The sequence below is a fragment of the Rhinopithecus roxellana genome, chromosome 1 (genome assembly GCF_007565055.1).
Source record: "Rhinopithecus roxellana isolate Shanxi Qingling chromosome 1, ASM756505v1, whole genome shotgun sequence".
Taxonomy (NCBI): Eukaryota; Metazoa; Chordata; class Mammalia; order Primates; family Cercopithecidae; genus Rhinopithecus; species Rhinopithecus roxellana.
This window is the reverse complement of record NC_044549.1, coordinates 100250685-100268286: the sequence shown is the minus strand read 5'-3', so window position 1 is coordinate 100268286 and position 17602 is coordinate 100250685. Positions and strand designations below refer to the sequence as shown.

The 17602-nt window shown below is 39.2% G+C and overlaps 1 protein-coding gene across 1 annotated transcript; it reads right to left on the bottom strand.

Annotated features, from left to right (window-relative positions):
• Positions 1 to 3907: 3907 nt before the first annotated feature.
• SSR3 (signal sequence receptor subunit 3) lies at positions 3908 to 16711 on the bottom strand. Its single transcript, XM_010365903.2, has 5 exons — positions 16473 to 16711; positions 15170 to 15296; positions 9829 to 9927; positions 5248 to 5379; positions 3908 to 4174 (listed from the first exon to the last, which is right to left on the bottom strand). The coding sequence occupies exons 1-5, from the start codon at positions 16603 to 16605 to the stop codon at positions 4108 to 4110; spliced, it is 558 nt and encodes a 185-aa protein (XP_010364205.1). The 5' UTR covers positions 16606 to 16711; the 3' UTR covers positions 3908 to 4107.
• Positions 16712 to 17602: the final 891 nt, after the last annotated feature.

Here is a 17602-nt window from a genome sequence, read left to right as displayed (position 1 = left end):
TCAACAGAAATAGTAGTGATCAAAAGTCTGAGATTTAAACTGCAATCCAAACATTTTCTATCAATGGAGATTAACTACTGAAGATATCATTTCTCACTGAGTTTTAAAACACTCTGCACTAAGGTTAAGGCTTCACGAATTCACTTTTAAAAACTTGCAAATCAAAACCAAATATAAATATTATGGCTTAGCTGTGGGAACAGCCAGCTTTTTATATGCGAATCTGTCATGGTAAATATACTCAATGATGAATTTCAGTTACGTCCTTAGGAAAATTTCCGCGCACTCTAATTTTCTTTTCTCTTCCAAAAAGAATTCCCTGGCAGAGAATATATCATTCCAAAAGGTAACTTGGGTAGCAGCCATCCCTACATGGAAATCTCAGGCAAACTAGAAACCCTGTGTCTGGCTTCCCACTTTAGGAACTGTCACTTCATCTTCAGGAAGAGATTGCCCAAGTCATTAGGCAGATGTCTGTCAGAGCTTGAAGGAACCTTAGCAATCTGCAAAGTCACCCCTCTTTGACAAATGAGCAAAGCAGGCCTGGATCGATGAAAAAACTTGCCCAAACTCACACACTGCTAGCTGATGGCAGAACCAGGCCTGGAACCCAAGTATTTTGTGTTCTATGTCAGTGCTCCTTTAGGTAGATTTTTTTTTTTTCTTTTTAAGCTTTAAAGTTTTATGCAGAAATTGTTTGTGAGAATGTTGAAGTTAAAAAAACTTAAGTATTAATCCAAACTCAGAAATCAAACAGGGAAAAGTCAGCGAAGAGATATACTGAAAATTCATAAAGGTCAACGAGAAGTTAGTCTCTATCTTCCTGAAAATTTAAACCAAGACCCTCCTAATCTTCTATTAATTCCTGTGCTTGGGAGTCCCAAGGAAGTGAAAGAGAATCCCTTAGAGCTCTAACAGATACATCTATAAATTGGTTTTCTCCATAAATGACACATACATGTATCCTTCCATCCTGTCTCCAGAAGCAGCGGTGACTGGCATGCACACTGAAAACAAAGAGGGCAGGCAGAAAGGCACAGCAGGTACGTACTGGCAGAGGCCTGATGTCTGCCCTTTATTGTAACCGCTCAATGCCTTTCATTGCCTCACATACATCTGATCGGTTAACTACAAAGATGTGCATTTACATGTGAGATATTAAAATGATAGTCACATGTGTACCTATGTAACAAACCAGCTCATCAGCACATGTATCCCAGAACTTAAAAATTAAAAATAAAACAATTTGAAATTAATGTAATATAATAAAGATTATGTACTTCATCATAGGATTCTTATAAAGAAGTGTAGGGAAAAGACAAATTTCAAAAAGCAAAGTTTAATCATACTTATTAAGCAAGACTTTTCAGAAGAATTGAGTATAAATTCAATCTCTGTATTTCAGTTAACTTCAAACCTTGTTTCAAATTATCCTTTCCAAGTTTCAATAATATGCCAAATAGGACTACCAGTAAACTTTTATTGGTTAAGAATATCAATCCAAGATTTTTAGTAAGTTAAAATGAAGGAACTAAAAATAGGTAAATGAAAATGTTTTAACATTTTAGTGCTATTTATGAGTATGAGCAAAGGAATTTAATCAGTTTGAATCCCAATTACAGATGAATCTTTTATTTCACGGGTGCTGGGTATGTGGTCTTTTTAAGACAAAAATTCTACAGTATGGTTTCACTATCTAAGTCTGACTGAGTGGGTCGCATCTCTGTGTGCCACACAGAACTTTTAGACGAGAGCAGTGGGGAAAAGGTTCTGCAATTCCTGACAGTAAAGTACTCACACAGTAAATCCTTAACAAAAACTACTGAACTGTGAGTACATGCCTCATAATCTTATGCACAGAAATGTATCTATTAGTACAAAAGTCGGAAAACATCAAGATTAAAAAGAGTGCTGTAGGAAAAATTCACAACAGGAAACAAATTTTGCTCACTCATTTTCCTACAAATCTTCAGTTTATTAATTCAAGAGAAACTATATTAGGAATATTAGGCTGATAACCCTATTTCACCACCTCATCTAAGCTACACTGTATTATACCAAGAATGGTGACGATTTTTCCCCCATCTATACAGGCACTGCCATCTAGTGGCAAGTTTTCACCAGCAATTTTAAAAGATAGTGGCCCAACTCTGGTAACAAATAGTAGACACTGATGGTTTGTCAAATAAGGAAATGCATTTATTTGATACACAAATTCCATGCCACCAGTCAAACTATGGTCTGGCTCTTTTTCTTTTTTTTTTTTTTAATCAACAGTAAAGAAAAGTTTTTGGGTTTGTTTCTTTTTTGAGATGGAGTCTCACCCTTGTCACCCAAGCTGGAGTGCAGTGGCACGATCTCGACTCTGCAACCTCCACCTCCCAGGTTCAAGCTTCTCCTGCCTCAGCCTTCCGAGTAGCTGAGATTACAGGCGCCCGCCACCACACCTGGTGTGTACAAAAATTAGTGTACAAAAAATACACTAATTTTTGTATTTTTTGTAGAGATGGGGTTTCACCATGTTGGCCAGGAGTTCAAGAAAAGTTTTTTAAAAATAATAAACCTCCTAAGTGTTACCCTAACTGTATCTTGCAGTGAATGTGACTTCTCTAGTCATTCCACATTATCCAGTGATGGCACCTAGATAATAATCCACCAAGGAAAAGTAAAGAATTGCAGACTTCTGGAAGCAATGATGAAATATAATTCTCAGCTGCAGAAAATGATCTGGGTCATTATGCAAATGTATTCCTGCCCGTTTTTCTTCCAAGTTGTTGGATGAAGCCCAACACATCCGATAGCATGGGAAGTGGAAGTTAAACTCCTGATGGATAATTTTTATAAAATTATAAAGAAAACAACTAACAACACGTATGAAATTCACATTAAATTTAAAAGTGGATACTAAAGATTAGGACTATATTTCCTTTGGGGTGCTGCTTGTAGGAAATTACTGAATGACAACTGCTGTCACCTGTGATTTCATAGCCTTTTAGCTGATATTGCTAAAGAGCTTCCCAAACTTTTTCAAGTCATGGCACACACAAGAAATGATATCTGTACATACACTGGTAAAAAAAATGCAAGAGATTCCTCTCAGCTGGTTCCCCAAGGGCTAAAGAGAGAAATATTTTACTCACAATCAATGGGAATCTGTGAACTAAAGAGTCAAATGTATGAAAGTCCTCATGGAAAAATGCTGACAGGCACTAAAATCACTGTAAATTCCTTGGAGAGTTCTCAGAGTTGCAAAAGTTCAGAAAAATTACTTTGGTCTTTTACATGTCAATATTCAGGAAAGAGATTCTCTCTCTTACTTAACATTCCTCCAGGGTGTGAGACCCTGGTCAAGGAAAACAATGATTCCTGTGTCTTAGTAAGTCAAACCAACATGGCAGGGTCAAGCTGACCTCCCTGGCCACTCAGGGCCAAAGCCATACAGCGGAACAGTGTGTTCTTTAACCTCATAGGACAACTCTCATATGCCTGGGCACTATTTTTAGGTTACTACCTTGGCTGCCCTTCTTCTTTAAAAAAAAAAAAAAAAAGCAGAACTTTTCCACAAGTTTCTCTTCCTCAAGTTGGAAAATTGGAGAAATCATGTTTTTAATTTTGCATTATTTCAGATCACAAATTCAAACACTTTTAAACATTAAGCTTCTGTTCAATCCCCTGGGAAGAGGATTCATTCGGATATTTATGGTTCAAAAGAAGTTGCAATATTGTGCTTGGAACACAGAGAACCAGTTATTAACTTCCTACTACTGTTATATAATAAATAATAACAGCTCGGCCCAGGTTACTGTGACCTCTGACAGATCAAGGAAACAAGTTATTTTCTCCTCTTGTGATTATAGCACATTGCAAGACATTTTTTTCCTTTTAATAAACGTCCTGGTACTCTGAGTTTCCCTTTCAATTCATTTAATTTCAACAATCTGTCAAAAACAGCCAATAAACAAATACTGAATTACATTCTGCTGGGTTTTTTAAAGGCTCTAGACTATGAAAACATCTTGCGTGTCTCCCACCCTGACCACCCTGTGACTTTTCCATATACCACAGGCCACCCATAGACACAAAGCCAGGGGGTGAAGCTGACATGGTCTACTTGGAGCCAGTAGACAGGAGGGCGATGAGTCCTGATGAAGCACTTATGGACAAGATGTAGTTCCTGTAAGAAATTTAACGTTATGGAAAAATGAGTAACTCCAAATTAGTTTTTCAACAAAATAAAGAGCCCATCTCTTTGGAACGTACTGCTTCCTTCCTGACACTTGGTGTAATCATAATGATGTGCAGCCCCATTGTCTGCAAACACAATTTGCAAGACAGAAGACCAAAAACAAATGGAAAACATTCACAGGAAATGTGTTCCAATTTTAAAAAAACACTTAAGACAGAAACCTAGAACACACGATCACAAAGAATAATCTGAATTCCATTTAACCTTCATGAAAAGAGCTGATCAAAGAACATGGGGAGAAAAGAGATTTGTTTTCCCTTTTCCCCCCTAAGAGCAATGGAAAAATAAGTCTTCCCTGCGAATCAGTGTTTTGCGGCAGTTGGCTTGCAACAGCAAGGAGGTTCTAAAAGCTCGAAGCTACTCCCTGCCTCACAACTGTACAATTTTCAGCAAACCACTCCAGCATTCCCAAAAGGTACACGTTGGAGGGTATCTGGTATTTTATTACATCATAATCACCAATTGTTAAAATCTTGGCTGCACATTCCTGGATAACACCTTTAATAAATTAATAAGAGAGGACTGATTCTTGCCCAAAAGCTCAATTTAACAGCATCTTGAAACACTATTAAGATACACTGGACTGAACCTATAACTGTATTGGCCATCCACCCAACCCCCGAGCCCAAAAATAACAGCAGATACAGGGGCTTACTATTTCAGAAGCTATCAAAAATGACAAGTTTGCTCTGGCTCTTTGGAGCTTTTTTTTTTTTTAAGTAGGCAAGGACACAGATTCCCATAGACTGCTTTGTAATACTTTATCATAAAGTCATAATTCATAAACTTAAAAGAACCTTAAACCAATAGCTGTTATTTTAAATGTCCAAAAAGTTGACTTTTTTTTAAATGTCCAGAAAGTTACCTAAAGTCAGCACTATTTAATGGACTGACTCCCAGAGCAGCTTTTCTTTCCACTTAAAATATCCAGACAAGTCAAAACCAAAACGAACTACTGTTCCTAGACTTCTCAAAAAGATAATCAACCTTGAAAAGGATACACTGTGGGGTTGAAGTTCTTCAATATGAAGAAGGAAGCAACAATGACCACGACCAGGAACAGAGTGTTGTTATAGAAGATGGAAAATGTTGTAGCTTCATAATCAGCAACTTCATTCTTCTTCCACAAGATTCTAGAGACACAGAACCAAGTCAAACAAGCTTATAAATATCATTAAAAAAAAAAAAAACTTTAAGTAGCATATGGCTCTAGTTCATCATAAAACAAGTTTTTCCTTGAGTGTTCTAGGATAAGAATGTAATATTAAATTTAGTCAGAATTCTCCCCTTTCTTACACTGAAAAAAAAAAAAATTTCACTCTATGATAGTGAAGATAACATCATACTGGTTATGTTACCATTTTTCCCAGACAACCAGGGTTATGGAAGAAGGGACTCATTAATGGCAACTGGCATGTTTTCATCAGCAGCTAAGTCAAGTATCTTTCTCTTGGCCCTTACCTAAAACTCAGACTCCACGATTAGCAGCCTGTGGAGGTTCCTTGGCTATGCCTTGTGCTTGAGGCTTTCTACAGCCTACAAATATCAGACTTCAATATCACACCTTCAGAAGACAATCCCAATGACAAAAACTACCTGTGGTCTCACAGAAGCAGGCTATTGTTAGCCATCTTTATTAATTCAAACAAAAAAGGCACTTAATCATTAGGAGAACTTTTTAATGTCTGTGAAATTCTTTTACTTTTTATTCTATTTTACTTGATCTGATAGTTTATCTTACTAATTTACTAGTATTTCATCGATCTTTTCTTTTACGCCTTCACACAGGCAAAAGGAAGTTATAGGATGCCTGTGAATAAGGGAGCCTTTATTCTTGCTGGTTAATTAACTTTGTAAAGCAGTTTTTAAAAGGGTAGGTTGTGACCCATTAGTGGGATGTGAACTCAATCGAGTGGATCGAATGCCCACAGAAATTAATTGAGTGGGCTGAGACCAGCATTTTAAAAAAATGAAATAGGAAAGAATACAAAAACATCAGCAGCACATCACACAGAGCAGGATAATTATTGTTTTATAAAACATGTGCATGTGTCCACATGTGAGTTTATTTGGTCAAAAGGTAAAATACATATTTTTTTACTGTAGGTCATTATCAAAAAGGTTGAAGGCCACTATTGTAGACACTTTGTCTCCCCAAAAGATAAACCTACTCTGGAGTCAGATGACACATCCCCTCAACCCTAAGGACAGCACTTTAAGTCACTGGTAACTGACACATTTTATTCACCATGTATACTAATCCAAAGACAACAGGTTTGGCTGTAAAGGAGCTAAATGAAGGCTAATAATTAACATCTTATGCTCATCATAAGAAATCTGTAGTCTCTAATACATGCCATATTACAGACACCATCAACTTAATAACTCTTCCATTTACTGTAAGTTTGGAGGAAGGAAAGGACATTACATTAAGTGCAGTCATCAACTATAAAACACCTTGTAATGTAAATTGTTAAAAATCATGAGTTGGAGTTCCAGGAACATCATTCTAACACTGATCAGTGAGACCAGCCTAGTAAGATGCACAGTCTCAACATGGTTTAACACTAGAATGAACACTCAGGACAACTGCCTCCATTTTTAAGACTCTGGCATGAGATCCAGTGAAGGCAGGTTGCTTAAGTAGGTTATCAGCCTGACTTTACTCTAGATGATAAAATTATCTCACTTGCATCACAGTGCTTCTCCCTAACTTATTTTCTGTCAAGCCCTAAATAAGAAGTGATATGATCTGGCTCTGTGTCTCCACCCAAATCTCATCTTGAACTGTAATCCCCACATGTTGAGGGAGGGACCTGGTGGGAGGTGACTGGTTCATGGGTGTGGTTTCCCCCATGCCATTCTCGTGACAGTGAGGGAGTTGTCACAAGATCTGATGGTTTAAAAATGGCAGTTTCCCCTGCGCTCACTCGCTCTCCTGCCTCTCCTGCCACCTTGTGTAGAAGGCATTTGCTTCTCCTTCACCTTCTACCATGATTGTAAGTTTTTTGAGGCGTCCCCAGCCACGCAGAACTGTGAGTCAATTAAACCTCTTTTCTTTACAAATTACCCAGTCTCAAGTAGTATCTTTATAGCACTGTGAAAATGGACTAATATAAGAACCATTTTCAAAAAAGTTTTAATGAAAGAAGTGGCCCAATCCTTTAGATTTCCCTAGATCCCAATATGACCACATGTTAGTTACATCAGTGTATAAAGCCTGACAGCCTTTAGAACTTTTTCTGAGTCCACTCATATCCTGTTTTTTTTGTTTCTGTTTCAAATTTAGGACCCCCAAATGCCCTCATTGCCAACAGTTCTGCCTAGTAGAAGACATTTTCTTCCTAGTAGGGAACCTGGTTTGGGAGAGCACTTCCCAATATCTTAAGGATGTTTTCAGGAAGAGCTTCCTACAAGAGAAAAGCTGAGACCAAGCAACAGTTAAAATCAAACAATGTGAAATGACAGATCACCCATAAATCAAGAAGAAACCACACTCGCACTCTGGAATGAATGTTAATGAATCTCACGTTCTCCTCTGCTTATTTCCATCCTTGGATAAATGAATATTTTGAAGTACTTTTAAGCGGCATGGAGTATATATTCCAAATGAATGTAGACAGAGCTTTGAGAAATACACATCTAAGCAAAGAAATGCTGATAAGCCTTCTCCTTACATCAAATCTCCTGGAATTCTTTCAGAGGGAAACGAACTAGATCTTAATAAGAGGCTCTGGTCCCAGTTATCAAGGGCAATCAATATAGTACAAACTGTATCCAGTATGGCTTTTACAGCCAAATTTCTACCAATGAAAAGAGAAATTGTATAATGTTCTGACACTCTGCACTTATATATATCCATGAAACCTCCACCTCACCCCACTTTGAAATACCTAATCCAGCAAATGGCAAAGGTTTCATTCCCAATTTCAACTGATTCACTAGTAGTGACTACCTGAACACTAAACTGAAAAAGATTCCGAGACATGACCCAGGCTCAAGAACAAGTGCCAGACCAAATCTGTCCAGGACTGCAGTCGGCAGAGGAAACCCATTTACTATCCCTGACATAATTAATCACCGAAAACCTTTAAAAGCTGTAACAAACATTTTGAAATTTAGGTAACTATCCATACCCTACTTAAGAAACACCATTGTAATGAAAAATTCAACAAAAGGTTTTTTCTGAAACAGTGATCTAGATTCCCTAACCTTGAACTCTATGCAAAAAATATGCAACTGGAACACTATGCAGCCCGACCTCATTAAAGCTGCTCCATGCAGAAAGGCCTCCATTGTCGTAATACTGTGTCTTCAGTTTTATAAAGGAGCCATAGGAGATAATCATATTAATAATATTTTGGTACCTTTCCAAAACTACTATAGAAGACATTGTTCATTACTCAGTGTCCCTTAAATGAGGATCCACTTGATAAAGTCTTTCCAAGATCCAGTGCCAGGAAAGTTTCTTTTCAGAAGGACTTGCATGCTGCTTCTCGTCAGACAATGAAAGCTATGTGACCTCAGATGCTTCCCCTGACACTTGGAAACCCACAACTAAGTTCAGTGCTCAGTTGCTGTAACTAACTCTAAGGTACTTGCTCATCCACCTTTTCTTCCTTTTAAATGGTTTCTGGTTCTTTAAAGTTGTGTTATTTGTTTGATATGCACTTTAAGACAACCGTATTAAATACAGAAAATATATTATATACACTAACACTGCAAATTCACACAAAGTCTTTCTGGAGCAAAGTGAGGTAAAAAATATATTCCAACAAAGCCCCTTCTTGATACTAAAGCTAAAGATCCATGAAAACAGCAGACTCACAATGATTAAACTATGTGGAATTCTTCAGCACAACTTTACTCAGGGACTTCTGCTACTCAGATGTTAAGATTGCCCAATAAGCCTTCTAAGAGCAGCTGGAAGAAAAAATCGGGACTATGGGCTAACAAATGTGGCATAGAATTGGGCAAAAGGAGAAAAATCCAGTTATTTTCTTTTTCCCAACCAATACAGGTAACTAATTACTAGGATATCCCTCAGGAAGCTCAGGAACAGAAATACCACCACATAGACATGCTAACACGTAAACCCTTCAGACCCAGAAGGGTTAGGCGGTATGTTCAAGGTTGCACACCTATTAACAGGCAAAGCCTGCTCTGTACAAAGCTCTGCTGCCTCTTCAATTCCAGCAGACAGTTACAAGTACAAGCTCTCAAGTCAGACTGCCTATGTTCTTATCATGGATCTACCATGTACTAATTCAGGACCTTGGGCAAGTTACCCAAGCTTTCTGTACCTTTGTTGCCTCAGGTATAAAAAGGAGATAAAAATAGTGCCTACTTCACAGGGCTCTTTACAGGAATAAATCAACTATTGTATAGTACAGATAAAAATATCCGGTTGTAATAAAAACTCTAAAAGTCAGCTATTACTATTTCCATTACTACCACTACTACAATTCCAAAATTTACCTCAGACAATTCCAAAATCCACATTCTTTAAGCAAAAATAAAAAAAAATTTTCTTCAGAAAGTACTCCCTTTTATGATGACCATACTTTAAATAGGAGTCAAACCTTTCATCTTTCTCCTTCCGAGACATCTTTCTATTATCAGCTTCAGAAAGTTTTCGAGTCACTTCTTTGGAAACAGCATCCTCCCTCTTCTGTGCTACTCTGGAAGACAAAAAGAAAAAGTTTCCATTTGCTACAGAGGTGAACATCACACTCTCTCAGAAACACTCTGTACTCATATTTCGTATTGGCAACAGAATGATATTTCACATTTAAAGAAAAGAAGCTGAGCAGAAAGTCCAAGTTTATTACACTGCACTGGCCAAAAGAGAAGTTTGAGAAATGTCCAAGATGTGGTTAATTTATTAGTTACATGTTTTGATTTCTGCTTAAAAAGAATTTTCCAAAGTTTAGGAATTAATGTGGTTAATAAAGTCAAATGCTATTAACACAATTTAGTTAAGAATCATTTAAACTACATTTTGTTTTAATCTATCATCTAACTGTTCAACAAATAAATTTCATAAGGCATTAGTATATGATGTATTATTTCAATTCCAAGTACATAACAGGAATGAAAACTAGGCTTAAACAAAGAAGAAATAATAGCTGTAATATCTTAAAGTAATTATTCTAACTTTACTCCAAAGGACAATTTAAGCTGGGTGTGATGGACAGAAAGCCCCAGGTCACTCAAGGCAGGAGTTTTCAACCTTTCTTCAACTACAAGGGTGTCTGGGATGGATAAGTGAAGCATAAATTACAACTGATTTACCTATGTCTCCATCTTTAGCTCTCTCACTCAAGAACTGAGTTAGAATTGACATTGTTATTAATAAAAAGAAAACATTTAGTCAGTTTCAAATAATGTATGTTTTAAAAGGTTTACAAAGTTACTTTTTAAACTTCATTACCTCACACAAATTGGTAACTGGAAAGAGGAAAAAACAGTTCTTTAAAAAAACAAACAAAAAAAACCACACAATAAGAGGAAATCAATTCTGAAACCTAAAGAAAAAGGCTGCTAAGGGGGCAGACAGCTGTCTTCTTATGAGACACTTTAGGACACTAAAATGAACTTTTTACTCCAAAGATCCAAATTCCTTTGATTCATTATGTAAAAACTATCTTTTCATATGCTTCTTGCATTTCTGAGACACTCGGCTCCAAAGGCAGAGATTCTTCTCTCTGAACCTCTTTAGCAGACCAGGCATTAAATATGTTTCTTCATGAGAACAGATTATGAAAACAGGAAAAATAAGAAAAATTAAAAATAAATAACTGTGTTTCCTGAACTTAACATCAGACTACTTGTTTTTTTTTTTTTCTACAAAAGACCAATTGAAAAGAAATGGACAGTTTACTGCAGAAACTTTTCTTAGCTTAACATAAAAAATATACACACACCCCCCAACTATCAAGGTGTTAGGACACAGGAATAAACTACTGCATTTTCAAAAGAGTTGGTTGTCACTACATGTCTTTAGGACGAACAGTCAACCGACTGTCCACATGACAAATCCTCATGAAGACATTACACCAGATAACTAAGCAATTTCTCTTCTAGGTCTAGAATTTTATCCTCACCTACCAGGGGCATGACAACCACACTGCAGGTTTACTGCAACTTAAGACGAGGAAGCCCTCCCCTCTGTCTTAGAGCTCTCAGAAAATAAACCTCACTCAGTGCTGAATACTCTAAAACAAAATAGAGGTCACGCTAGTGACCTAGCACTTAGTCAACTGAGATAACCCATAAAATCAATTGTATTTTTCTTCCTTTACTCTTTCACATCAGTATGTCAGAACACTTCCAAAATTAAAGATAAAAAAAGACACGATCTGATTTCTTAAAATAAAAACATCGTTCCAAACATCGTTTAAATTATGCCACCTTAAAAAACAAAAACAACTTCAAAGGGCTTAGTCCCAACCTCTTCAACCCTGCACATAAACATTTATTATGTGCCAGACTCTACACTTAACATGTCACATGTATGATCATAATGAATCCTCACCACCCTCTGAGATTCCATTAGCATCCCCAATTTATAGCTGAGGAATCTAAAGTCTACATAGGGAAAACTATGCCTACGGCCATACATTTAAGAGTGGCAGAGCTGGCACTGGAACCCAGACTGTCGACTCTGAAGCCATCTTCCTTCTACAGCCAACATCTACCCACACTCAGCATCTTGCGGGATCTTTGAACCTTAACCATCTTGCAAATCTGTAGGAGTTTCAAAGTCAGTAGCATATTTAACATAAAGCCAAAATTATGACTAAAAAAAAAAACCTCTACTCTGAGTCTATTAAGTCAGTAAGTCGGTGAAATTTTACTAAACTAAATGTACCATTAACTATTTCAAGGGGTATAAAATAAGATATGGCAGGTGTCTTCAAGAAGCCTACAGTAGAAATGAGAAGGTAAAAAGAACGTGACTTTGATTCTAAAGAGACGAATGAAAAATGATATGAAGAATAAGTAAAAAATGTAAGTCTCAAAGGGACTGAGTTCCAAGAGTATTACAAAGAATGGGTCATACAAGATGCCCACTTGCGAGGGCTTCCCAATGCACAAATGGCCATGCCTCACAAGAAACAGTCCCATACAGTGGAGGCCCACATGAGCTGAATCCTGGAATGGCAGTTGGCTGAGGGGCTGCCAAGCAGAAAGATAACAAAGATAACCCAATTTCTCTGCTGGTCCATCAGAACGGCTGCCCCGAAACCTGAGCTCCTTTGTGTCCAGAACAATAGGGAGGAAACTGCGAAGACCACTTCAGCCACTGAGGCCATTCTGGGCCATTACTTAAAATAAATCCCTGTTAACTGAGATCATCTCAACATGTTTCTATTCCTCATTCTCCGAAAGAGTCTAACACAGGGACAACAAAGCAAAGGAATGATCAAAGTCAGGAAGGATTTCTCTGGAAAAGATTTCTAGGTCTCAAAATAAAACACAGGTAAGAATGGAAAGGAAGTTAAGTTAATCCTAAATGGGGGAGAGCACAAGACATAGTCAAAGGATGATGTGAGGGTGAGGCAGAAGAGTTAAAGCCTAATTCTGAAAGGTGAGGCCAGACTCATAGGAAGGAAGCAGATGACTTGCATTCCAGGGGTCTAGAAGAATTTGGCTTTAATACATTTTTTAAAAAAGAGGCCATGGCTGGACGTGGCAGCTCACACCTGTAATCCTAGCACTTTAGGAGACCGAGGCAGATGGATCACTTGAGCCCTCAGAAGTTCAAGACCAGCCTGGGCAACATGGTAAAACTCCATCTCTACAAAACATACAAAAATTAGCCAGGCGTGGTAGTAGTACGTGCCTGTAGTCCCAGTTATTTGGGAGGCTGATGTGAGAGGATCGCTGGATCTCAGGAGGCAGAGGTTGCAGTAAGCCAAGATTGGGCCACTGCACTCCAGCCTGGGCAACAGAGTGGGACTCTTGTCTCCAAAAAAAAAGGTCATGATGAGTTATCAGAATGACATGATAAAAATGATGTCACATAAGGAGAAATACATACTCTTCATTCAATAAAACAAGGGAAATACCTGCACTTCATATGGATGCTATAAGGATTACACAGGGTAATGTACTTTATATAGTGCATGGCAGGCTGGGCCCTAAACTTGTTTTAAAAGACCACATGGAGGCTGTTACAGCAATATGAGTATAAACAGTGTCCAAACTAGAGTGAGAACTATGGATGAAAAGATAATGCACATACAAAGTATGTCCACACTTCAAGTCTCAGTGAAATTCCAATTGCCTTTAAGAAATGACTTCCAAAGCAATACGGCCCCTAGATGGCCCCATGAAGGAAGGAGGGAAATAATCCTGCTATCCCTACCCAAGTTATCACAGTGTACATGAAAGCAACATCAAAGGGTATCAATTAAACAATAATTTATACCACTTCCAATGAGACAATGAGGACCATGACACTGAGAAATAGTAAATGTTACCATCTTTCCTAAGTCTAGATGCTCCTGCATTTTAACCTCTATGAAACTAGAATATTTAATTGCTTATAATTAATGTTTAAATTTACGGTGGTGAGGCTTGAGTTTTCTTCTCTAAAAGCTGTATTTTACAACATGTGTGATCTTAGAATATGTTAATCCTTTACATTTTATACACTTGTATGAAAACAAACGTAATTAGCATTAAAAATGACAGAGAGTTTCATTTTTTTTTTTTTTTTTTTTTTTTGAGACGGAGTCTCGCTCTGTCACCCAGGCTGGAGCGCAGTGACCGGATCTCAGCTCACTGCAAGCTCCGCCTCCTGGGTTTATGCCATTCTCCTGCCTCAGCCTCCCGAGTAGCTGGGACTACAGGCACCCGCCACCTCTCCCGGCTAGTTTTTTGTATTTTTTAGTAGAGACGGGGTTTCACCGAGTTAGCCAGGATGGTCTCGATCTTGACCTCGTGATCCGCCCGTCTCGGCCTCCCAAAGTGCTGGGATTACAGGCTTGAGCCACCGCGCCCGGCCGAGAGTTTAATTTGTAAAAAAGGTAATAAAATAAAAAGACCAGCCTGGTCAACGTGGCCTGTCTCGACAAAAAAATCAGCTGGGCATGGTAGCCTGCACCTGTAGGCCCAGCTACTTGGGAGGCTGAGATGGGAGGATCGCTTGAGCCTGGGAAGGTTGAGGCTGCAGTGAGCCATGATCATGCCACCGCACTGCAGCCTGGGCAACAGAGCTAGACCTTTTCTCAAAAAATAATAATGCAGCACTTTGGGAGGCTGAGACGGGCAGATCACTAGGTCAGGAGATCGAGACCATCCTTGGCTAACACGGTGAAACCCCGTCTCTACTAAAAAATACAAAAAAACTAGCCGTGCGAGGTGGCGGGCGCCTGTAGTCCCAGCTACTCAGGAGGCTGAGGCAGGAGAATGGCATAAACCCGGGAGGCGGAGCTTGCAGTGAGCTGAGATCCGGCCACTGTGCTCCAGCCTGGGCGACAGAGCGAGACGCAGTCTCAAAATAATAATAATAATAATAATAACAATAATGACAAAAAGATCATTTCTTTAACTTCCAAAATCAATACGTGAAGAGCCCAGAACAATTCTCTCCGTAAAGAATTACATTTAGCTTTTGAAATGTTAATTTACTTGGTGGGTTTGTTTCTCTGATGAACCTCCTATTAAGGCTTGGGCTTAAGTGTTCTAATTCCACCCTCAAAATCTTCTGTAGCCATGTCAGAATGACTGTCTCTACTTCAGTTAGTTAATAATTCTTCCTAGCATCAATGTTCCTTTCCCCCAAAATATATATATTAATACATAAATATCTCAAATTAAGGCTTATTAAAACCAACACACACAAACGATCTTTAAGAAGACATATAAAAATACAACACGTAGTACGTATTTTCACTTGAAAAACATACTTACTTGTGCTTGAGAACAAATTTCACATTCTTGTATGCAAAGGCTACCAAATATGTGCTTACTAGGGTCATCACACTATACAAAACAGCAGACTGAATAAGATCCATATGCCATATTCTCCAGTATAACCCTGAATTAAAATAAAAGGGGGAAAGTACAAAAAGAAACATTACAATCCCATAACAAAAGCCCGCGAAATTAATTATAGCTAAGCCTGGTAAAATACCAGGTTATTAGTTATGCAATCCAATACAGTATCTGAGGATCTTCAGAAGTGAGATAACCAGTTAACAGTATAGTCCCAAGCCTTCCAGTTCAGAACATTTGAAAAACATCACTTTCCTATTACTAGTCCAGATGAGATTTCTGCTTCTAAAATGAGAACAAACTCTGGCTCAACGTAATCACAAGTCAGACTTCACATTTCATTCACCAGGGTACTAGCATGCTAAATACAGGCCATTCCAAAATGCCACGTGCAGTCCCAAACCATAGTTTCCTTGCTGACGTGGCTATTATCAGAACTCCAAGCAGTGCTCTGTCAAATGAGTGAGCCATAATATGGCTTCACATCACGTTAATTGCACGCTGGGTTGTATAAGGACAAAAGAGAAAAATACATTTGGTTTTAAATGCCCAACAACAGTGCAGCAAAAGACAAGAGTTCTGGAACCTTGAGCTCTACTAAAAACGACCTTGTGCAAGTCTGCAGTTTCCCAACCCAGTGAGAATTCTAGAATTGGTACAGTAGGATTATTTAAAAAGTCTAAACAAGGTAGATCCCTAACCCCTGGCACTTCAACTTCTCTCTTTCTGCAAAAACCAGGAAAATTATGCAGTGGTGTAAACTAGCTCACGTAAAGATGCACTTCTAATTCAGTGGGTTACTTCATGGGTCTCTCACCTAATTAATTTATCCAAAATAAGTAATAACATAAGTTTAAAATTTCGTAACGGCAAGCAACAGTTGTATGGAAAAGAGCAGCAGACAGTATGCTTGAGTGTGTTTAAACACAGATTCCGGGCCGCCACCCCAGAACTAGTTAACCACCTTCTCCGGGGGTGGAGCTCGGGAACGTGCGTACTTTTAACAAGTGACCTCCCGGAGTGCTTTAACAGGACAATCCCAGGCGACAACGCCGTGCCCAAAGAAGAGGCTCTCTGCCTCCCCGAGCTCAGGGGAGCTGGAGAGATCGCCTACCTCCGGCCGGCACCCGCGCCTTGCCTGCTCGCTGGGTCCTGCCACGTCCCCGCCCAGCCCGACCCGCCCGCGGGCTCCCAAACCAGCCTCGCTCCCAGCACTCACAGATGGGGATGGCGGACACGATGAACGCGTTCCCGAAGAAGAGCGCGGAGGACTTGGCCGAGAGATTGCGGCTGAAATCCTGCAGGAGCAGGTCCTCCTCGGACTGCTGTTTGGAGCTGCCTTTGGGAGCCATGGCGTAGCAGGAGGCGACAACATGGAAGGTAAAGCCGGCCGCCAAGGCGGGCAAAGGCCCCTGACTCCGCCCCTGCGGCCGCCGTATCTGCCAACGACCCGTCAGCGCGGCGCGCGGAGGCGGGACCCAGCTTGGCGGAAAGCAAGCTTCCCCAGGAATGGCCAACCTGGCGCCGCTAACTAGGCTTCCGGGCGTGATTGGGCGAGCGGACCAGACTTCCGGATTCCTGGAAAGCCACGTGACCCGTCCACCTCGAGGAGAGAGAAGGGATTTGTAGTTTAGTGGGTGCTTTAAAAAAACATTGACAAAACTTTATGTATATTCCACTTAAGAGCTGATGACAGAGTCATGAGTTCTCAGTTCTTCAGAATTCCAAAATTAAAAGCTCTTCTGGCCCCACGCCATTAGTGCCCTCTGTACGTACCCAGGACTGAGTACATTGAAGGAGAAAAAAGAGAAAGGTATAGCTAACTCATGTAAAATCCCTTCTCCTTTACCCATCCTTTATTTCACTAAATACCTTGAAGAATCTTATGATGTGCGCATCATTACCGCCACTGCAGATGAAGAGCCTCAGAGTGGTAGATCTGCGGTGTGGCTCTCCAAGGCGTGGGCTCTTTTCACTAAACAGTAGGCCACCTCTGTAGGAAGAAAACGGGACTCTTGTTTTTGAGAAACTCATGATCTTATTGATGAAGGTAATATTTAATATATGTCTGATACACTTACAAGTTACTTACTATTTTATTTCAAATAAACCTATAGAGTTTTGTGGCTTCCAAAGCCATGCTAAATAAAACATAATACTAAGAACAGGTTGGCTAGGCAGGACTCCTTCTCTGAAGCTCAGAAAGATTTAAGTATGCCTATTAAAACAGCTGGATTCCATTTTTAACTCAACACATTATCATCTTTTCTTCAAAAAAGAAAAAAAAAAATTCCACCACATCACTCCCAGCAAATGCTGCTTTTCATTACTGAGAACATGCCAGTGCAT